Source organism: Lutjanus erythropterus, chromosome 4 (assembly GCF_056507025.1).
Source record: "Lutjanus erythropterus isolate fLutEry1 chromosome 4, fLutEry1.hap2, whole genome shotgun sequence".
Classification (NCBI taxonomy): domain Eukaryota; kingdom Metazoa; phylum Chordata; class Actinopteri; order Lutjaniformes; family Lutjanidae; genus Lutjanus; species Lutjanus erythropterus.
In genome coordinates this window covers 35,903,736-35,927,463 of record NC_139320.1, presented here as the reverse complement: position 1 = coordinate 35,927,463, position 23,728 = coordinate 35,903,736, and the positions used below count along the sequence as shown (strand labels likewise).

The window sequence follows — 23,728 nt, the reverse complement described above, 5'->3', positions numbered from 1 at the left end:
AGTCGCTCAAACAAACACTGAACGTCTGTGTTCTGGTAAAAGGTAAAATTGCTGATTTTGCCGATAGAGTTTGGTTGGTTTGGAGAGTGTGCTGTTTGGCTTTATGTAACGGTGGTTTTCCTTTGGAAAAGGCTGTCTGAATGCAAGGAAAATCAGTGAAAATATTCTTTTTTTTATGTGGCTAAAAACATTTTGCTACTAATCCTGTCCACAGCAGTACATTGCATAACCTCCTACACCAGTATTGCTGGTTCTCCAGACTGGGGGCATACCAGCCTCTAATGAAGGAATTACACTGGCTATGAATAAGTACCACATACAACCCCTTTTCAAATAATCCAAACTATCTGTTCAAGTTGTCAAAAATAATTCTTCTTATAAAATCTTATGAATTCTGATTAAAAAAAATAGAATTCTAGAGTATTATGTGACATGGAAATTAAGTAGTTCTAATTTGTTCTTTCTCTAACTTTCACTTCTTTCCACAGACAACGAGAAGTTAATCAAGGCGGTGATCGTAGCTGGTCTGTACCCGAAGGTGGCCATGATCAGACCGTCTCACAGCAAAAAGAGGCCGGGGTGAGTCTACCAGTTCAGACAGTAAGATGAACAAAGACAGACAGGAAAGGGCAGCACAGAACAAGATAGAGAAGTGCACAATCATTCTTATTGATCTTAAGACTGAAAAATGGCCTTCACACAGGAATATCTCATCAGTCCTCTTAGGTAAGAGTTCTGTAAGTGTCCTGTGACAGTTACCCAAGGCTGTGCAGACACCGTGTTAGGAAAATTGTCAGAAACAGAGGTGCTCTTGCAGCTGAAGATCAATGCAGTCATCATAAAGCTGCCCTCAGGCAGCTGTCATAGGCAGCGGCTGTGACCTGTGTGCAAAAGACAGATGCACGCAACAGGGAGACAGACGCACACTCTCACAGTAGGGCTGTCACTTTGTTGTCTGTCTCAGTGACAGCTTTAGACCCAGTTGCACAGTGAACTTGCCAGGGTCATTTCCTCTGCATAAGTAATTTCTAACAGTCGTGATGCAAAGCCAGTAAGTTTTCACGTCCACACCGCAGCTCTGTAGTATTTAATGAATTCACTGCTCGATGAAGCACTTTTTGTTTTCTTTCTAAATCAGACCACTGTCTGGTACAAGCAGATTGTTCCCTGCAGTCAAGCAGTCGGTTTTGTCTGGCTGACGCGCAGGAGTTTGGAACATGGTGTTACTTTCATGCTAGAGATGATTTGCCTACTGCATCACAATTTCTCTTTGGTACCCTTTGTGCCAAAATGGCAGGAGGCATTCTTTGTGCATAGATTAACAAGCCAAAAGCACCTGATGGTTGTTTCTAGAACTACTTTCTGATTGCTTTTTGACAAAATGTACCCTGGTGATGAATTTTCAGACAATTTGAGCTGTAACTGGTACATAGAAATGCACACACACATAGTGGGTATGTGTAGATGTATTATACAATACAAAATCTTTGTACAGCTTTGAAGTATACTGAAAGTGTTCTCCAGATGGACAGTTTAAAAACAATCATAATCAATGCAGCAGAACCAGACTTATTGTTTTTTTTTATTATTCTACGCATACTTTCTTTAAATCAGAACCTGACATCTACATTACCCACAATGCAACTTGATTCACTTGACTGTAGACATTGGGGTGTGTCATGCTAGCAGCTGGCCACAGAGGTATGGTAAGGTCCTCTTTCTCCACACCCCCAGATTTCTTTAATTTTCAAATTTGTGACTGTCAGCCCCAACCAAGTGACCTCACTGAGAAAACTGAGCAGATTTTGTCTGTGTTTAAACCAAACCAAGCCAGTCCTCCTGTTGGTTGAATGGGGATAGTGCGTTTAGGCTGCAGGGGTGGGAACCACAGGAGATACTGAAAAAATCTCAGCAGCCCTGTGGCAAAAAGTTGAAACAATATTAACTTTTGAAGAAATCAGACTGCTCCACAGTGAGCCCGAAATATTGCTTAAACCAGACATTATCCATGTGGAGTTCAAGGACCAGTTGATGATCCTCTCCTAATGTTGTTGTTGCATGGTTTATTTCATGAACTCACCTACAACATCCATGTCTGGCCTCTGCAGTCTGTCCTGCAAAATAGTGATACCAGTGTATGATAACTTTGGTTTTTGTCTATTTGTTTAAGAGACAAAGAGTGCAGCAGTGGGCAATTGAGGTAGAGATTGAGTGAAGAGAGGGAGCAGAGGTAGTGAGAAAGCCTGTGACTCAGACAAGTAAAATATTATTATCAAAATATTGTTGTCTCATAGCAGTTATGTTTTAAGCACAAATAAACTCGCCCACACTGCTGCACAACTTGCTGCAATGCCTGATTTGGTGGGAATACATTCTTATAGTAGCTCCCTGTGGAGCCTCAAAAGCCACGATAGAATGTTTTTCACAAACACAGTCAGTTCAAAATTAACTTTGTTGTCTGCAAGTGAATGTTTTAGCAGCCATCCAATAAATAACCATTGTTTCTTGGCTGGTGAGTGAATCAAGTTCATCAGTCGCTTACATATTTTACCAGCATTTGGCTGGTGGCTGGTGCTAATTTTAGACCCATTATACTCGACTCAACTCAGTTTTATTTATATAGCACCTTTCATATATACATGAAGCCAAAAGTGCTTCATGTAGCAAATTAAAACGACAGAGAGGAAACAAATAAAAACAAAGAATAATAAAAATATGGTTATAAGAAGGTTATACAGTGGTACTCCCTACAACCCATCAAGAGACTGATTTGTAAAGTCAGTGGAGAACCAACACACACTGGTGGCAGTTAAGGAGATGTTTTTAAAATTCTGCCTTCACTTTATGATATCAACGAACAGTTGGAATAAGTATTCTTATATCACAAATTTAATCTTAATATTTCATTCAGTTAATTGTTTAGTCTATAAAGTGTCACAAGTTTCATAGCAGGAAAAATCAAATTCTCTGTTTTGTTTCAGATGAAAGTTGCTTGATAAATGACTTAAACAGTTAATAATATTTTTCAGCTTTATTTTCAACAGATTCTTAATCACATTTAATAAAACTGAAATGTCATGTTTCAGGTCTTGTTTTTGATGTGGGAATAAGCAGTGTTGTCTTTTTTTGTCTCTGCTGACAAAACCTTGCTTTTTCCACAATCAGCTAGAATAAATGCTTCCTCTTGCGTTCTCTTGTCAGCTATTGAGATAATGATGGCAATAAAAAAAATATAACTTTTTTACTATAAGACCTAACCCTAAAATCCACCTCATCTTTCTCAGTTGTAAGGTGTACACTCAGGCTGATGGAAAGGTGTGTATCCACCCCAAATCTGTCAACGCTGAAGAGACTGAGTTCAACTATACGTGGCTCATCTACCACCTGAAGATGAGGACGAGCAGCGTGAGTAGGCAACGGGAAATGGGAATGTATTATGCTGTTAGTATTGTGTGTTTTTACAGTCGAGTGCTCGTAGCTGTATCTTTTTGATTTTGTATATGAGTGGAAAGAGGGACCAGTGGTTAAAGGTTGGCAGTGGAGCCACGCCAGCTTTACACTGAATGAATATTTGATTAAAACGCTGCCTTTCAACTCCCTCTCAAAGGCTCTCGTGCTTCAAAGCTTCCAGACACAATGTAAGAGGTGGTGGTGGTGTAGGGGGGCAAAACGGTCAATACCTGACTGCCGCCCTTGGCTCTTCTTCCTCTTTCTATCTTTTCCTCTTTTTTTGCCCCTCTTCTCACTCCCATTTGCCCCTCCTCCCTTCCATCTGTCTGTCTTTGTTCCTTTGGTTCTGTCTCTCTTTGTGAATGTTACCATTCTGCAGAAAAACACCTTTCATGTGCTCTCTGATTGCTGCCGGTGCCTTTGTCTCTCACTTCGCTGCCTTGTCTTTATGAAGAAAAATGTTTTGCTGGGTTTCACCATCATTGTTACCACCATTAAATGTTTTTCTCTTTGTAGTGTGAGTGCATTTGCGCCTATTATTATAAAAGTAAGGTATTCTGCAAGTAAGAGAATGTCAAGGTCATTTGTTTACTGAGAGAAGGAAGCAGAAGAGAAAAAAAAAGGAAAGAAAAGTGAAGGGTGACGTTAAACTTTATCTCCTCTGACGCACTCGCCCCTGGTGGTCCATTACATTACACATTCATGGGGCAAATGCAGTTGTCCCTGCTGTCTCCTTGTTTTTTTTTCCTCCTACACTCTCTCCACCTTCACCTCCACCTCTCTCTGATGCTAATTTCCAGCACTTCCGTCTGTTGCCTTCAAAGCTGAAATGGTTTTTGTTTGGCTCCAGTCTGCTGCTTATGTAGTCTCTGTGGCTCGTGACCTTAGATGTAGGTAGTTTTTGTGAGTGTGTGCATACAGATCAGCATATCACTGCTATCTTCTGTCTAGAATATTCAGAGCATTTAGTAATTTGTGGAAAATATTTATTTGCTTAGCCAATTTGTTCAGGGACTCTATTTTTCATTCTGGGAATCAATAGTCAAACCACTCTACATAAGCAGCTGTCAGTGCAGCACAGGGAGGAAAATGGATGAAAAACAGTGTGACACATTTGCCAGATTCACAGACGGGGCATGATGACATTTCTCCTAACACTGGAGGCACTGAAACACATTTCAAACTCTCCTCACTAATGGGACACTTTCAGCCCACACCACAGAATAGCTGTCGGGCTGTCATAATGATGCCACTCCCTGTCACTGAGTGTGTTACTGTGTTTGTTGTAATGCTTTCTGTCGTTGTGCGTTATTATCGATACCTCTCCCTGCATCCTCAGATCTTCCTGTATGACTGCACCGAGGTGTCCCCATTCTCGCTGCTGTTCTTCGGAGGGGACATCACCATCCAGAAAGATGAGGACCAGGAGACCGTCGCTGTGGACCAGTGGATCGTCTTCAGGTCGCCGGCTCGCATTGCTCACCTTGTCAAGGTAAGCGAAGGACACACTCACACCAACACGGGGTTCCTACGAGGGCTGGGTGACGCACCTAATAAATAATAAATCACCATTTTTACGTTGTGCTATGATATAGTTTACATCTCGATATACACATTTTCTCTTACATAATAAACCATAAATTCTCAAACATGCAAACGTATGATGATCTTATATTAGGACTGGGACATCATGATATTTTTTTTTTACCAAATAGCTCGATAACAGTTTTGCAACAATATGATCACTGTTCATGTTTTAACAAAATATAAACAGTGATAGTTTTGATAAATAGTCATTAGTAATGTGGATATAATGACTATGTGGGTAAAGGGAAATAGAACAGCTAGAACAGTCTTTAAGTTCAGAAAATTACATCAGTTTACTCTAATGCAGCCTTTGAAACCAGGAAAATAACACTTTTTACGTATCACAATGTTACGATCTTGTCTCATCATAATATCAACTTATTGTCTATCCCTAGAGTCCTACATGTTTTCCAGGTTTGGATGAGTATGGAAAGTTTCTAGACTATTGTCCCTATTCTGTTTTCTAAAATCTAAAATTAAGAACTTATAAAAATGAACTGATCATTTAAGCAGTGTGAGTGTTTTTCATGGTGTTTGGAGCACACAGCCAAAATGTTTACCACGTTAGAGAGCGCAGGCCAGAGCAAACTTGATGTCATCAAAAGCAAGGCAATGAGTGTGGCATGTGACTGAACATGCTGCTACGCAGAGTTACCTTCAGTGTTTAATAATGGTACCAAGTCCAGACATCTGCAACCAAATTAGTTTGAAAGAAAATGCAGCAATATTTTTGATTTGCATAGATACATGGTGTCACAAGTAACCAAATATTAGGTTTGTCTGAATTAGAGCTGCAACCATTAATAGATTAGTTACCAACTATTAAATTAATCACCAACTACTTTGATAATTGTTTTCTTTAGTTCAAATTCTCTGCTTACAGCTTCCTAAATATCTCCTCTATGACAGTAAACACGGGTTGTGGAAAAAACAAGACATAATGTGGAGTTTTGAGAAACACTTATCAACATTTTATAGAGATGTAGTTAACTGAAATCTTTTCTGTGTGAGGATACCATACTGTCATGGCTGTGTTCATCCTCATTTCCATGGACACAGTGAATTAACATTTTTTTTCCAAATAATTGTTGATTATTATTTATAAAAATGACTAAAAAATAAGGTGGGACAATAATATACGTTTTCATTATTTTAATGGAATAGAAAACAGGTATAGGTAGCAGCAGTTAGTTTATTTCCTCTTGCTGTAGCGATGTTTGACAGTGGAACATCATTCCCAAATATAAAGCCTGGTTGGCTGAAGACGCTGAACAGGAAAAGAAAGCTAGATGCAAAGGTTCAGCTTACATACTCAGAAAATAACCTCCCTTCCCCCCTCTATTTTTTCGTCAGAGTTTGAAAAAGGAGCTGGATTCGCTGTTGGAGGAGAAGATCCGTAACCCTGCTCCTGTGGACTGGCAGAACCGTCAGTCCAAAGACTGCGCTGTCATCACAGCCATCATAGACCTCATCACCACCCAGGAGAAGCCCACAGGCGGCACTAAAGGCTATGGCAGATCGTGGTCGTCCGCCCCGAGAGGACAGCACATTTACTTCAATGACGATGACGATGATGATGACGATGATTAGACATGTTTTGGCCAGCTATGAGGAGAGGAGCCTGGGAAATGACTGCCTGCAGCCTTGGACAGGTTTGGGATATTTATGTTAACCAGACGGCCTCATTCATGGTGCTTCCTGGTTGAAATTTTAGTGCTCCCAGAAGGCCACCCAAGGATGCGGGAGTACTGGAAAATGTTATGCACTTGAATGACTCCAACAATATTATTATAATTTTTTTTTTTGCCTATTTGGTCATTTTTGCAAGGACCAATCAATGTTCGAATACACTCGGTAGCTGTGTTGTTTCTTGTTTTTGAGGAATGTCACTTAATGGACTGCAGAATAAAGAAAAGATGTACTATCAAAAGCTTTGCTCCGGGCTGAAATTTCAAAAGTTACTGGAGTAATTTTCTTTGGTCTATCAGGCAGCAGTCCTCAGGGAAAAGAGAAGCCATCTTGATAATTGAGAATACACGACAGTCCCAAAGCAATTCAGATTTTATTTATAGTGGCTGATTAAAATATATAAAGCAAGTTTCTGCAATATAAATCTGTATTTTGGAAAACATACATGTTACAATTCAGGCTGTTTTACATATTTACATGTACACAGGTGATTTACAATAGTTACAAGTACAAGATGTGATTGAAATAAAGGTCAGTTCATGCTTCGATGTGTGGTATCACATGGTGAATTTTCCCTGAGTGCAAATGCAGAGCTTCGTGTCCTTTCTGCCCGTTACCGTCATACCTCGCTGTGTGTAGCTCAACGGTTTGTGGTTGTCATTTGGGCCGGAGCCAGAGCAGCAGCAGGCTTGATAGATTGTGTTATCACCACACTCTGACCAAGCCATTCATTTCCTTCGGCCGGGCATGGCAACACTAAAAAGATGAGTCACACTGGACAAATCACATTAAAAGCAGGGGGCTGCTCTCCCCTTCCGGTCCTACCATCAGGAGCACACACAAATTAATTTCATCTTGCCTCTGTAGCATCACTGATATAAATCCTGAGGGGGAATATTTATATATACACCTCTGGCTGGCATCAAGTGTGTGTGATATTTCAGGCTGTCCGAATCATTGAGTGGATGGAGAGAAAAATGGCATTTGGGACACAAACGTAGAGTTTGATTCATGGTGTTGACATTAACTGGTGACAAACAGCAAGGTGGAGAATAGACACTTGGCCCTTCTGCTGAGCTCATCAATGGCATACAAGATTAGGATGGCTCTAATTCTTAAGATTATCCAATCAATTATGACTTATTCTATTTACAAAGTGCCACAGGCCTCCAACATGTAGCATTTTTTCTCTCTTGCAGCCCTATTGTATTGTAACACAGCACTTTGCTTTTGCTCACAGTTTTCATGGGTTGAAGTAAAAAAAAAAAAAGATTTCTTCTGTGCACATAAAAGGTTTAGTTCTCTCAAATGAGCGCATATTTGTTCAAATCTGTGTTAATGTTCACTTTTCCTTCACCCAATAAATGCATCCACTGGACAGGTGTGGCATATAGAGTTGCTGGTTATGGCACAGGTGTCCCTTGGGCTGGTCACAAGTTTCATCTTGAAGAAAGACATTTAATGGACACTGAACTATGCTGCCATCCAAAGACTAACCACAGCAACTACATTTTTGTTTGCTTTGCTTTGTTTTAGGAAAAAAAAGCGGTTCAGCAAACCAAAAACTACAAAATCTGTGAAAAAACATAACACTTTAAGGGCAAAACTAAGTTTTACCCTTTGCATAGTTACTGTAGTTAGGCTATAGAGCAGGGGTCCCTAACTGGCGGACTGCGGTCTGAGTCCGGACCCACACGCCGTCCTATACGGACCCGGACCTATAACCATTAAATTATTAAGAGATTTTAAATTTTGACGGGACGCTTCTATTTTAACTGGCGCAACTTTTCTAGTCTTTCCGGCGCTGGTTTATCTGATCAGGAAACGCACAGACCAACTGCAGAGAAGCTGCGTGTGGAGGAGACTGTTGTTAATGACGGAGTTTATTACAACAGAAACTAACGTGATGGTTAATGACATCGACACCAAGCAGATGCACTTATAAAATTAAACATCTGTATAAGGAGGCCTATACGTAAAACAGGAGAGTCTTTGTGTGAAATACTGCAGAGTGAAACATGGTGCTGTTTACAGACAGTCTGCTGTCTGTAAATAAAGAGTTACCTTCTAGACACGACTGAAAAAGGTGCGCAGCTCCAAAAATGGAAAATCATGTCGCGGTGTCGATGTTTTTAATGTGGCGGGCCGCCATAAATAAAACACTATTCACCGATCACTGACCTGCTGTGATGGAAAAAATACTCACATTCTTTACTTAGGTATTTTTAAATTGTGGTATTATTGTTTTTACTTAATTACAATTTAAATATTTTGCATGTTATTGTTTCCTTTTTTGAAAGATCTACATTTTTATTGCTGTTGTTGTACTTTAATGGCATTCTTATTGGTATTTTTTGATGACTAAATACAGACCTGCGTCCTGCTCCAGAAGAAAAAAATTGTGATTTTAACATGTTAACAAAACATCTGGTGACTGTTTCAGTTAAGAGTTAGTTCCATCTTCTGTTTGTGGTTTCTGCAGACATTACTACCTTTACTTTTACCTTTGTGCTAAAATAAAGTAAATACAGTAAAAGTAAATCTACATTAAAAGTAAAGTTACTTTACTGAGTATGTTTACTTTAGCAATTTATAGTTGCTCATTTAAAAGACCTGTCTTATTTTCTATTTTGTATATTACCATTGTTCTTAAATGAAACAAAAGTAATGTAATAGAAAAAAATGCAGAACATGCAATATTTCTTATCTGATTACTCGATTAATCGGCAGAATAATCGATAGATTATGCTTTAATTTTACTGGTTCGGCCCACTAGAGATCAAATTGGGCTGTATGTGGCCCCTGAACCAAAATGAGTTTGATACCCCTGATGTAGATGTTGATACAACTACTACACTACTTCAGTATATATCACTCTCATAACACAAGTTAGACATTATGATGTTCTGAACCTTTGCTTTAGGAAATTTTCTCTAACCGGACCTCTTTGAATTTTAGTTGAATACCCCTGCTATAGAGGGCAATATGGCTTTTTCACATAGGGCTATAGATACCTTTTTAGGAATCTCTAGCCCTATGTGAAATAGCCATAGTTCAGTGTCTAATAAATGTCTTTTATCAAGGTCACACTGCACATTTTCGAGTAACCTTTTATTGTGACCAGTCCAACGAAGACGTGTGCAATATGCCACACCACATGGATTATCTTGGTGAACGAGAAGTAATAACAATAACAAGGATTTCAACATTTTTTTAACAAAATTTGAAAGAAATAAACCTTTTGTGTGCTTAGAAGAACTCTTGGATTTTTTACTTAAACTTTTACCTCAACAAATGTTGCATTTCTATTTTTGTTCAGTGCATTTTCTTGTAAATGTCATGTTAATAGTTTCACTTGCTATCAGATGTTTCTTACACGAGGTTCTACACTAACCCACACACTGTAAAGAAGCTGCCAATCCCACTCTGTTGTCTTATTATCACTTTCACAATCAGCATCTTCAGAGTTACACAGTTACTGGCGAAGCTCCTCGTCACGTGGGCCGAGCCTCATTAACAGAGCACACATCAGGCTGTGGTCATTTTCACACTTTACCTCCTATAGCAGTACTGAAGTCTCAGTTATTACATCACACATCGCTTGTGCTCAGAAAAATATGTTTGAAAAAAAAAAAAAGACAAAATTTACAAATTTCACACCAACAGTTGTTATGTAGCAGAGTGTTGAAAGCAGTGACTCTGACAGTGGGTGTGAAGCTTCCATCCAAACAGGGAATTAATGAATGTGACAGATCCCACTGTCGAGCCGTCCCACCCACACAGGGACCGATCAGCAATTAAGGAAATCTCTGTTCCTCTGCGGTGTTTGTTCTGCTCAGTCTTTGCTTTAAACTGACACAGCAAGCCTGGTATTTAGTGGACGCTAAGCTGAAAGTCTTCATATTTATCTCTCTGCGGCCCCACAGCTCCCACACTGGCCGCGGGTGGCCCCTGGAGGCAGGTCACTGATGCTGTTACTGAACTCGTTTTGTCTGGGTCACCACCGTGTCAGAGGGTCTCTTTAAGAGCTGAGAAAAGCCCTCTGTGGTTCAAGCAGCCAGCTCACACATTAGTCTCCAGCCCCTGCAGGCGGTCCATCCTCTGCATGTTGCGCTCGATCGTGGCCTGGCACGTGATTGGTTCGGCGCACTCGGCAAGGAACCACCCCCTCTCTCCATCGCGCAGTCGCTCCCCTTCGTACCAGCCTGAGAGGAGAAAATGTTACATGAGAACTGAAGCACGTGTCATGTTTCTTTGTGCGATCCCCGTCTCTGCTTTTGATGCTCTTTGCTGTTTTGTTCTTTAACATGAAAGCCAGTTGCCATGGTCACCAAGAGGGAAATGACCTTTGGCATCTTCAAGTCTATTGTGTGAGAAATATTGGTGTTGAAATGGAGAACGTGTAAAAGTGCATGATGAAAGGATGCAGTTAAAGGGAAGTTTGGATTATTTTAAGTTGGGTTGTATGAGGTATTTATCCATGTCAGTGTATTACCTACAGCAGATGCCTGTTGCTACACTCCTAGTTTGGAGAAGCAGAGAGGAGTAGCAGCACAAGAAAATAAGCAATGTGTGGACAAGTGAGCAAGTTGTGGACGGGGTCAACAGCAAAAGGTATTTTAGCCACTTAAAAAAAGTCTACCTAAAAAAAAATCAATATAATTTTAAGTGTATGCTCTATTTCACCACTTTATCTTGCCAACAGACAACCTTTTTCTGATGGGAAGCTGCCAAATATCGCTTTTTCCAAACCAACCAAACTCTACAGGTGAAATCAGAAATTTTAGCTCGCAGAACACGGAGGTGTTTGGTCTACTGCTGCCTCAATCCGTTAGTTTGTTTGTGTTATTGTGCGAGTCAGAACTATTCTTTCAAAACACGGAGGTCACATATGATTTTGCCCATGGAGTTTGGTTGGTTTGGAGAGGGCAATATTTCTGTATAACCTGCATAATTTTGGTTTCATACTTGCCAACCTTGAGAACTCAAAAATAAGGAGGATTTCTAAACTTAATAGCCTGTTCACTGTTGAATGTAAGTAACAACATACGAACACCACACTTTTTGTAAACAGTAGCCTGCAGATAACCTACAAGTGACACTTATGTAAAAAAAAACAACATTTAGCCTTACCTAGTCCAGTTTCAAATTGGACTACTATAATAACGTTTTACAAATGTTTTTTCTTAGGTTATATTAGTTACGCTGCTCTTAGAAAAAGCAATTTATGTATTAAGGAACACTGGACACAGTGAGCATGAGCAGCTGTGTTCTGTGTTACATACATGCCAAGAAACAACATTTGGTGTAACTGAATCGTTGTCCTGGTGGAAATAATAGGAGTCAAAGGTAAGCAGTGACACTTCAAAAGGGCCTGCCTAAAAAAGTATTAATATCTGATTAAGTGGCTAAAATATATTTTGTTGGCGGCGTGCCAACCAGCATCTACTGTAGGTAATACACTTACTATCAATAAGTAACTCATAGAACTACATCAAATAATCTATACTATCTATATAATATCTATTTAAGACAGGTAGGTGGGAAATGAGAGGAATACTTTTAAAAAAAGGTGAGTGAAAAGGCCAGAGATGAGCTAACGTACCATCTTCCACAGTCTGTAAGACCAGCACCACATCTGCCACCTGCAGGGACAACTCATCTGGCTGCTTGGGTGTGTAAGTTCTGATCACCTCCATCTGCATGACGTCTGAAACAACACAAAAAACACAAGCAGGGTGACTACAGATCCTTAAAATGTTTTAAATTCACATTTACTAATAAGTAACCTCAAGAAGTATAAAATGGTGTTAACTGCTGTTTGTCCTAAACATTTAATGATCTAATATGTGATTGATAAATCCAGAAAATAATCTACAAATTTAGCCATAATGAAAAGACTTTAGTTGAATTTGAATATGTGGATTAACAAGCCAATTGTTTTGAAATCAGTGTGAGAAAAAAAACAGTTTCACCCAACAACCACATGGTGGTGCAATAGGCTAAAAATAGAGGTCAGAGTGTGTGTGTGGGAACTTACTGGTTCTGTCCTGACTCTTCTTGTTGTTGACGTTCTGTCCCAGAGCACTGATCCATCGAGCACGCTCATTCCTAAAAGCACACAAGCAAGTTATTAAACTGTTCTGAACACAATGGAGAGTTTTATTAACTTGACAAAACGTGACAGAGCTATGGGAGCTGCTTGCCTCCTAAACTGTGGTTGAATGAGTTTAATTGTTATGATTTTGTAATACAGATGTGGCACATGCCCTTTCACAGCTGTTTTTTTGAAAACACGCAGCTACAAAGGACAGTCAGAATTGATTTAAAGCAGTAAACATCAAACATCAAGCAGGCTTGCGTGCACACAAGCTTGCAGGCTTTTGAGGCAAGTGGATAATTTAGTTGAAGGCAAGTTTTGCCTTCCCTCCCTCCTCTCTGCCCCCCGTCGATGAGAGAACAGAGGTGTGTTTTCAGTGGGACAGCACAAACACAAAAGCTGATTCTCAGGAGGGGAGAGACCTGCTTTCTCTCTCTCCTTCTCGTGTGTTGCATGGGAAAAAAAAAGTGGGTGGAGTAGCACAGGTCAGATTCCAAGAAACTCAATCTCCCATTTCACCTGTTCTCATCTACAGGCGAGGGTTTAGAAAGACTAAGAGCGGGAGAGATAAAGGGGGTTCAGGAAATGAACCAGAGGGGGTTCTGAGGCCCTCTGTGACTCAGCGCCGTTGGCCTACATCATGCAGATGGTACAAAACGCACAGACGGTCACAGACAGAGGGGTATGAGTGTGGACGCTCTTTGCAAAGGCTTCAAATGGACCTCAAACAGGCAAGTCCCATGAGTCACCTCATTATTGTGTTCTAATTGTACACATGCTGTTCCGATCCTTTTCAGGACACATAAAGCTGTAAAGTTTGAGGTCACGTCATCCCTCAACAACTAATTGGACTGTGTAAAATCCCCATAAACCTTTATAACCATTACTTTAAATAACAGCAGTAGCTTAGGCTCTCGGTGTGCACCCACAATGCACTGTTACGACTGATAAAATGCAACCTTTGGAGTTGATTGACAAATTTTACTGTCTCAAGGTGACACATATCAGGCCAATCACCTCTCTTTGGTACCTTTCAATATGTTCAACACCACCACTGACGTTTAAATATTCACTGAGCTCACAGTCCAGGTGGAAAATAAACACTTAATGTTAGGCGGTTTGTCTCAAACTCTCCAGTCTTCATTTTGGCTTTGATACTTTGATACTTATTTTCCTGTTTAGAAGTTGATGTTTTTGTGAGGCAATGCAGTCAATGATGCTGAAGCCATGGTAGCAGCTCTGTCTTTATGCTAACTTAAGCACGCTAACAATGATGATGCCAACATGCAGATGTTTGGCAGGTATTGTGTTCATGCGATTCATGTTTCATGTCTTAGTTTAACATGTCCGCATAACATTTAACATAACATAAACTAATCAAGTTTTTTTGAAGAAAATTAAATTTTGACTTGATGTTTGTCTCTACTGAATTTCATGGTGGCACATCCAATAGTTCAGCATTGTCAGGTCACTGTAACAAACTAGACACATGACAAATCAAAACCAAACCAAAACCAGCCCCAAAAACCAGGCCTAAACCAAAACTCAAAATATACCCCCGCCAATCCATATACACTGCTTTCAAAGTCCAACAGAATTATTATCACTGCTGAATGTATTGTGATATCTATAAGTAACTCTCACCAAACCCTAAATGTTTAGTATGCCAGCATTAAAAGAAGTTTTCCCTAAACAATTATTTCACCTAGGCCTTGTGTTATTAGAACCAGTAAATTATCATAAATAAAAAATTGCCCTGTGTGGACATACGTTTGATGGCTCCCATATCCAAGTGTGTCTGCGCTGATCTGGCCTCAGTTTGGTAGCATTTGGGTATACATAAATTATTTCAATTCCAAAATGCATATTAAAAAATGGATATTATTCATGTACTGTGCATGCAAAATAGGCCTACCTACCCAACAAGTGGACAAACTTGCAGCAAACACTCTAATAGAAGCCCAATTCCCCAGGAAAACAGCAGACCTGGCAACCCTGCAATAGTTGTTGAAATCTTTTACTCTGACCACATATGTCAATCTGCAGGTGCTGCTAGAAAATTAGCCAGTGGTTCGCCAAAGTCTTAGAACAATGATTGAAAATATATTTCGGTATTGCTAGCATGGCTTAAAAAAACAAAGAAGAAAATAACAACACTGTTGCTAGGCACCATCATATCCATGTGAGTCATTCATAACAAGGCCCAGTAAATCTCCAAGTAGATCTACAGATTAAGCTTGTAATAAGCTTATAATAGTCCATGAAAAGCAAAGCATACAAAAGAAAAACACAAAGAAAGGTAAGGGAAAGGAAAGCTACCAATTTTATCACTGAAACACATATAATGACTGTTTGACCATGTCTTGATAGATATTTACAGTTAGGCCTTGGCAATATGGGCAAAAACAAATATCACAATATTTTTTACCAAATACCTCAATATTGATATTTTGATGACATGCAATATATTAATCCAGTGAGATTTTTTGATAAATAATCATCAGTAATTTGGATAAAATAAATGGCCATGGTAAAGGTAAATAATATAACGGGTAGAAAAGTTTAGGTTTAGGTAAGAAAAATTACATCACCTCATCGCAAGGAAGGAAAAGACAATAGTGTGCTGAATAACAATATCCAAAATCTACAACAATATCTAGGGCGGAAACTCTGCTAACTAATGGACTGGAAACACCCCACATGAACAATCTTACGTAATATAAATAATGTTTAACTCAATATGTGCCTCTCTGTGCTGAATGTACAAGTTCTTCTAACGTCCAAGCTGCTCTGTGGGAAAGACAGCTGTTAATCGCCGCTTCTGACAGCTGGACACACATGGCGACAGTCAGATGCATGTGCACATACATGACGCACCATCATGACAGGACGCTTTCTCGTGTTCAAACAGCTGAAATACCTCATCAAAGCTGCAAATGCGTTCATATTTCAACGTATTGCGCACGGGCACAAACAGGCAACCGCATGTGTTTGAGAGGAACTTAATGGTTATCTGGGGAATGTGAGGCACATACCAGCAGAGGTTCAGGTAAAAGAACAAGCCAATGTGTGTGTTTACATGCAGGCGTGTGAACACTACATCTGCCCGAACAGCAGGTGCTCGCCGTCTTCCCCTCTACATGTCTACAGGCCTGTACAGGATCGCTCTATTCATGGTAGTAAAGCTCCCTCTGCCTTTAACCATTCATCCCACTGGGCAGGAGATTTCCAAGAATCATAAATCTATTGTCAGAGGTTCTTGTTTCACCTCACTGCTGCTGCTCCTGCGCTGTAAAACCTCTTTCACACAAGTAGATAAAGAGTGATGAAAGCCTCTTTCTAACCTTCCCTCCTCTGCCAACTTCAAATCACCACCAGACCACTGTTTTTCCACTCCCGCTCTCTTCCTAACCCCTTCTGCTCGCTCACTATCAATATGTTTACTCCCAACCAAGTCCCCGCAGTGTTTCCGCTTAACCACAGGTCAGAACACCATTCGGGTACAATTCCTACTCGTCCGACAAAAACACAGCATCCCTCTGCCAGGAGATGTCCAGTCAGGGAAACTCCCAGCAAGCCTGAGGGAATGATTCCCATCAGCAAGTTTCTCATTATCATGTAAAACGAAAGCAGACAAGAGTGAGATAATCAAAAAACAATGAGAGAAATGAAATCAAAAACATAGTACACGCCAAGTACAAACTCTGAAAAGTAAAAGTCACCTTCTGAGGGACATTTCTAACACTTGTTTTTGTGCAAAGCTGACTGAACCTTTTACTTTTCCCTCCCTTGTCCATTTCATCTTGTTACATCTTTTTTCTTCCATTTCTTAGTTTTATTGTCTGAAGTCTTTTACGTCACTTTTATTCTTGTTACATCTTTTGCATTGCATCTCTTTTGTTTGCGTTTTTTTTTCCACCTGTTTACATCTTGATGCATCATTTTCATTGTCTTTTTTGTCATGTTACATCTTTTACACAGTTCTTTGTCTTGTTGCATCTTTTTTATCTTATGTCATTTTTGTTTCTTGTTCTTTCTTGTTTTGCTGCATCTTACGTTGTTTTTCATCCTGTCTTTTTCATTTTGTTACATCCTTTTCACCTGGTTATGTCTTTTACGACATTTTTTCCACTTGTTAGGTCTTTTATTCTGTTTTTTCATCTCGTCTTTTTGTCTTATGTCTTTTACATCATCTTGTGTCTTTCCATCATTTTCAGTCCTGTTGCGTCTTTTTCATCTTGTTACATATTTGACATTGTTTTTTGTCATGATACTTTTTTTTACATTGTGCTTTGTCTTGTTACATATTTTTTTGTCTTATATCTTTTCAAGTTGTTTTTCATCTTGTTTTGTCTTTTTGTTATTTTTTTTTGTCTTTTTCAGCTTGTTTTCCATGGCATGTACTGATAGATACACCAAGAAACTGTCTTCTCTGTGTTACTGTCCCATCCATTTAGGTTGAAATCAGATTGTTGTTGGGAAGACGGCACGCAATGATGCAAAGTAAATATAGTCAATAATTAAACTCAAATGCATTCAAACTGGAGTTGGAAGCCTGTTTTGAGAATGTAAGCAGTTAAAAGTACAGGTATTTGTGTTAAAATGTAAAGAGTTAAGTAAAAAGTTGTCAGGAAAATAAATACTCTAGTAAAGTTCAGATACCTGAAAAATCTGTTTTAGTACAGTAACAAAGTACACTTATTTACTTCCCACCTCTGCAAGGTTTGCAGTAGGAGTACAGACTCCCTCCTCCTCGGATTGGAGCTGTTATGTAACCGGCACTGCTTTGTGTTATAGCTGCATATCTGACTAACAGAAGTGTTTTGCTGCAGACTTGTGTAGCTGCTCTGTTCCACTAATAGAGAAGCACTATTCACTGACTCTGGACACGACATCAGGGGTCACGGGGAAGACACGTTGGCATGCTCACTCTAAACAAAAGGATACAGAGAAAAGGAAGAGGACACAGACAGAAAAGGAGGAGAATCACAGACGAAGAGCCACACAGGCGTCCTTGTGCCATCTCTGATCCAGCTGTCGGTCTGAATTCCTGACAGATTACGTCACCGCAGCGGTCAAAGATCAGTCTGCTGCATGTACGTTTATCAAGAGGCAGAGATACACAGACAGGTAAAATCTTAAGAGTCAGCAGGTGGAGCGCAAATGGAACTGAAAGCAGAAACACCTACACTGACCAACATAAGAAAAAGTCCCGTTTCTACGGTTTCATTTCCACAAAACGACACAGACCCGCCTTTTTTCAGAATGTGTGGAATTTCACAGGAACCCCCAACCTGAGCTGCGCTTAAACTCAGTGGTGAAGTTAACAATATATTCAAGTGTCCGTAACACAGCCGCTTCTTCTTCAGCAGAGTATACTTATGTTTCTCAAGCAACATGATATCAGTACGTATCTGCTCGAACACTCATTAACAGAGATGTAATGCACAAAGTAAGCCCTTTATGATCTTAACTTTCTTTTGAACTGTGACAGTAAGAACAAATCAGCTGTCTGTCCTGTTCTGTCCAACCAGCCAACCACTTTGTGAAGACTGAAACACATAAGGTTTAATTATTTTGCCTCTCATAAAGTTTTGCACATAGTTATTTGTTGTGCACTTTATTATTTTTGGCAGGTTGCACTATCTTGAAATGACAAGACTGTTTTGTTGCAGGCACAAATAACTCACCCGGTTTTCTGAAATTTTTCATTAATCATTGGTCTGCTGATTAATGAAATTATTATTTTTTTTGCTGTTATGGAAAGTGCTCATTACAATTCCCCAGAGCATAAAATAAAGTCCTCTTCTCAATTCCTCTTTTGTCCAACCCACAGTCCAAAACCCAAAAGACTCTTCGTTTACAATAATAAATGACAAAGAAAATTTGCAAATCCTTTCATTTGAGAAGCTGGAAGCAACAAATGTCTGACATTTTTGTACAAAACATGACTGAAACAACTGATTATCATAAAAGCTGTCAATTCTAATTTGAATCATTAACTGATATGTTGATCACAAAAGAAAATTTATCAGCAATCATTGGTCATTTATCAAGCAAAAAAGACAAAAATTGTTCATCCTAGCCTGCTGCTTTCTACAGTATTCACCAATAAATTGCACATTTTAAATATGTGCTAAAATGATTTGTCAATTAACTGATTAAAAATCGATGGCCAGCAACTTCATCAAACAAAAATGACAAACACTTGTTAGTTCCACCTTTTCAGATGTGATGATTTGCTGCTTCTCTACATTTTCTATTGCAAATTGAATCCATCTGGGTTTTGGACTGTTAGTCAAACAACACAAACGATTTAAATATGACACTTACAGCTCTGAAAAACTGGACATGTTTCACTTCTCTTTTTGGGTTCTACATACATAAAGAATATCAACCAAAATATTGACATTAGAATATTTTTACTATCTCTGGCCAGACTTGTGATTCACATTTTTTAAAATTCTTGTCTGGCATTTTATAGACTTAACAAGCAATCAAAGTAATGAATAGTGTCTTCAATAATAAATGGTCAGTAGTTGCAGCCCCACCCTCTATTCTTTCTGAGAAAACCTAAATACTTGCTCTTGTCCTCTCTACTTGATTTAACTGCGATAGAGGACCAAAATAGGCTGACTAATGTAACACCACTTCCATGTGTCATGTCAGGTTAAATCACTAATTTGGAATGAATGACCAGGGGAAGAGGAAGTTATTCTCTGGTCATCACTAACAAAGAGCAGACACTGGCTGCTGTCTAAAAGATGAGACACGGGACTGTGAGGAAGAGCTGGGGAGAGTAAAACACAGGCGGGGAGGGGGGGTAGTCGTGGGAAACAGCCCACTTAACAATGGGCCGCTGCTAGGCAACAGCTTAAACAATGCCTAGCAACCACTGTAACAATGGATCGTTGCCAGGGTCTCCTCTCCTCAGCTCATTCAGGACTACAGTGAGTGGAGCGCTGCACCCCTCACACACATCATTACAACTAAGCCGAGGGCCCCAAACCCAAGCTATCAAAGCCGGGAGTCTGGGGGCTTTCCACAACAACACACACTAGACATACAGAGGGGGCAGTTAGACGAGGAGACCCCCCTCATCTGTACACGGGCAGTATATAAAGCTCAGTGGGCAGCATATTTAAGTCATGTCACTGAGATTCCCCCCTACACAGACCATAACAGTCACGCTTAACACTATTACTGCAGCCGCTTTGTCAGTTTCACTTAGTAAGAGCACAGGGGCTAATATCAGCAAAAAAATTGTGCAGTGGAGATTTACAGTAGGCCCCCAACAGAGACTACAGGGTGGATTTAAGGTGTCACAAGAGAGTTTCCTGGGTATAATAAAAAATATTTTGTGTCATACTGAAAAAAACTTTCTTGAAATAATGAGTATCTCAAAATAATGACTGAAATATTAAGTCATTAATTTGAGATACAAACTAATTATTTTGAGAGTTTGTCATTAATACTATTATTATTATTATTATTATTATTATTATTATTATTATTATTATTATTATTATCTCTGTCAGGTGTAAGTTTGGACAGGATCACTTGTGCATTCATATGAGGCCAACAGATGTGGAGCTTGTCCGCAGCTCATCTACTACTGGACCCATCAGTATAATATTTAAGTGTAATCTATTAAAGTTACTAAAGAAAAATATGGAATTTAATAACTGTTACTAAGCAAAATGTAGGTGATCACAAAGGCTTTACATCCAGGTTTTCTTTTCGGGATTTCTGGTGGAGATTTACACTCGACTGAGTGATTGTCTCACCAATTCACTATTTGACGCGGCTCCGGTCTGAGAGGCTACAGCTGACATTTAGGCTAAAAACATGGTGTAAATGGCATCTTTTGGGGTCAAATTTTAATGTTGCAGCTTACAGACACTTGGATTACACCACATGAGCAGTATGGAGATGTTTTTGTGTGTTTTTTGTGTTCTTTTTTTACATTTTAAAACTCACATCAGCATAGGGGCGAGTAGATATTGAGTGAATTTTCATTTTTGGGTGAACTATCCCTTTAAGAGACATTTAAAAGTAGCATATTGCACTGTGGAGCTGAAAACCACGCCTTGTATAATGAGAATCCAGAGGGAGGCTCTCTAACTGCACAGGAATGAAGAGGAACGGGCCCTGTGCATATGAAAACACTCCTTAACAAAGCCTTGAAACACACAAAATAATTACAGTGAAAACTGAGCGTGTACGTTTGTGCACACGGACTGAAAGTCTGAACGCTAACTAGAACAAATAAACCCTGTATGAAGCCCAATATATGACAGATCCCCTTTGTTTGTGTGGGTTATATAATCTATCTAAACAACCTCACTGTGCTCTGTTAACTGCACAAAGAGAGATGGAATCAGGCGGGAAGTTTGGTCTGAACTTTACCATCACAGCTACACACAAAGTGAATTTCAAACAACTTCAAAACTTGTATTTCTAGGTCAGATGTGCGAGTAATCACTCACGCTGCACACGCAACAAGTTTCAGCTAAAACCAGCAGACATTAAACAAAGATTTGGTTTCCCCAAAATAGACGGTTTGGTTGGAAGACGCTCAGTCAACAAAACAATTATCTGGTGCAGCCGGTCTGCGTTACAGTGCGACTGCAGACAGTACGGCTGTATAACTTACTAATAAACTTCATTTTCCGGGTCACATAAACAACAAGCGGCACTCAGGCTGCGTCTCGAGAATGGAGGTAACAAAATATCCCTGTGACCCGTAATGGTCCAAAAAGAGACGAAGAAATAAGAGCTGAGGAGAGAGGGATAACGGGATTTTCTTACTTCAAGGTAAAAAGCATATTAGAGCACATAAAGGAAAGATAAGGGAGTAAGAGGGAAAAGAGAAGGACGTGAACTTTTTTTTAATAGAAGACGAGCTTTCAGCCATATATCAACCCTTACGACTGCTCCGGCCTACTAATATGTATGTAAAAAGATGCACGGTTTATATCACGTCATCAGAAAGCATGATTCACCTCATTCTTAACAGCAAGATCTTGTAAATCTGTAACTGAAACGCAAATGAAACAAAGACAGCATAATTAAAAAAGTGGGACAAAGGTTACAAAAAAAAACTGCACTCACAGCAGCTCCGTCCCCAGGATCATGGGCACCTTTTCGCCGGAGTGGTTGCTACGGAAACGCAGACGGAAAAGATGGTTGGCGCCAGCCTGCCGTGAGCTCAGCATGCTGGCGGTGCTTCTGACCGGTGACAGGTTGAGATCCTCGGGCTGGCAGGGGCCCACCCAGATCTGGTCCCTCAGAGCGTAGTCGATCACGGTGTAGCTCTCCTCGCTGAAAGAGACGGAAAGTTTTACTGACAGTTTGTTTACTGCATCGTGTTCAAAATAGTGTAACTGCTCATAATTCAGTGGCATCCCATCCTGCAATGACAATCATTAAAGGGACAGTTTAGATTTTTTGAAGTGTGGTTGCATGAGGTACTTATCTAGACTAAGTGTATTACCTACAGTAGATGGTGATTGACACGCCCCAGTTCGGAGAAGCAGCAGGAGCACTGGTGTAGGAAGCTAAGCAGTCTACCAAAATCAATATCAGTCTAAGTTTATGTGATATGTAGAATATTTTTCCCATTTAACCTTGACATCGACAGCCTTTTCTGCAGGGAAAATGCCGTTACACAAGCTAAATATTGCTCTCTCCAAAGCAACCAAACTCCTTTGGCAAAAACGGTAATTTTATCTCACAGAACACTGGAGCTGCTGGTCTACTGCTGCTGAAATTGGTTAGTTTTTTTATGTTATTGTGTGACTTCAGAGTTTTAAAGTGTTAGCTCGGATTCTGTGAGGTAAAATTACTGATTTTGCAAATGGAGTCTGGTTGGTTTAGAGAGTGATATTTGGCTTAATACCTGCTTCCTACTGGAAAAGGCAGTCTGATGGCAGGGTAAAGAAGAGAGAGAAAAGAGAAACACACTTACACACAAACACATACTCATAGTCACACATATAGTAGTTGCTTCAGTGGAAAACTGATGTAAACCAAATTTGACAGTTGAGTTAACTAACTCACAAACATTTTCCCTGGAACGCTATCCCACCAGCCACAAAAACACAAAACGAAACACTTGTAATTTCAAAATAAAATTGTAACTGAGTTTAATCTAAGCTGTGAGTTTAAATATCACGAGGACTTGCTTTAAATATCCAGATATTCAAATACACTATTTAGCAAGTTGGTACTGAAACATAAATGTGAATTCAGCTGCTTTTTGTGTGCAACTTTTCTAACAAACATTGAGACAAACATTAGTATCATTTAACAGATGGTTGCTTCTCTGACTTATTTGTGCTTCAGCATCTGTTCCCAAATGATTCCTGTGGTCAGCCCAAATCTACAATTGGTGTAATGTGCCCTTCAGCCCTAAATTCTACTGTCTGCATTCCTGTTTCTGCCCCAACATGGACACATGGTACACCGGCCACCAGCTGGAGCTTTAACAGAAATATATTTTGTTCTTGCTTTGTTTTTCCAGTATTATATTAAATGAAAATGTTTAAATGTTTACATACAGATTAAAATATTTAAATGTTAAAATGAATGCCTGTCTGGACAATATTATTCCTATTGGCTAATTAATTGAGATTTGAGGTCAACATTACATTTGAAATAACAATAATAATAATAATAATAATAATAATACATAATACCAATATTGTGCACTACACCATCCACCCACTCCCTCTCACTCAATAGATTTAATCTCAGGAAAGATCTCGTTTCATTATACTTCAGCCTCTTAAGCCCCGAGAGGATAAAGGATGTTGTTAATCAAATTCACCTGGATTAATAAATCAAATGTCACATTATGTGTCTGACTGTGTGGCAGTCAAAAACTCCAAACATTCAGCT

The 23,728-nt window shown here is 39.5% G+C and overlaps 2 protein-coding genes across 2 annotated transcripts in view; one reads left to right on the top strand and one right to left on the bottom strand.

Moving 5' to 3' along the window:
• The window catches only part of dhx36 (DEAH (Asp-Glu-Ala-His) box polypeptide 36), a 42,049-nt gene extending 34,775 nt beyond the window's left edge, over positions 1-7,274 (top strand). Inside the window, exons 23-26 of the mRNA XM_084717820.1 lie at positions 489-579; positions 3,285-3,405; positions 4,790-4,942; positions 6,391-7,274. Coding sequence (XP_084573946.1) covers positions 489-579; positions 3,285-3,405; positions 4,790-4,942; positions 6,391-6,627 — 602 coding nt within the window. The 3' untranslated portion in view covers positions 6,628-7,274. The remainder of the gene's footprint in view (positions 1-488; positions 580-3,284; positions 3,406-4,789; positions 4,943-6,390) is intronic.
• Positions 7,275-10,268: 2,994 nt separating this feature from the next.
• The window catches only part of LOC146328802 (rho guanine nucleotide exchange factor 26-like), a 35,819-nt gene continuing 22,359 nt past the window's right edge, over positions 10,269-23,728 (bottom strand). Inside the window, exons 12-15 of the mRNA XM_084717819.1 lie at positions 21,941-22,150; positions 12,767-12,837; positions 12,332-12,436; positions 10,269-10,931 (exon numbers count right to left, since the gene is read on the bottom strand). Coding sequence (XP_084573945.1) covers positions 10,789-10,931; positions 12,332-12,436; positions 12,767-12,837; positions 21,941-22,150 — 529 coding nt within the window. The 3' untranslated portion in view covers positions 10,269-10,788. The remainder of the gene's footprint in view (positions 10,932-12,331; positions 12,437-12,766; positions 12,838-21,940; positions 22,151-23,728) is intronic.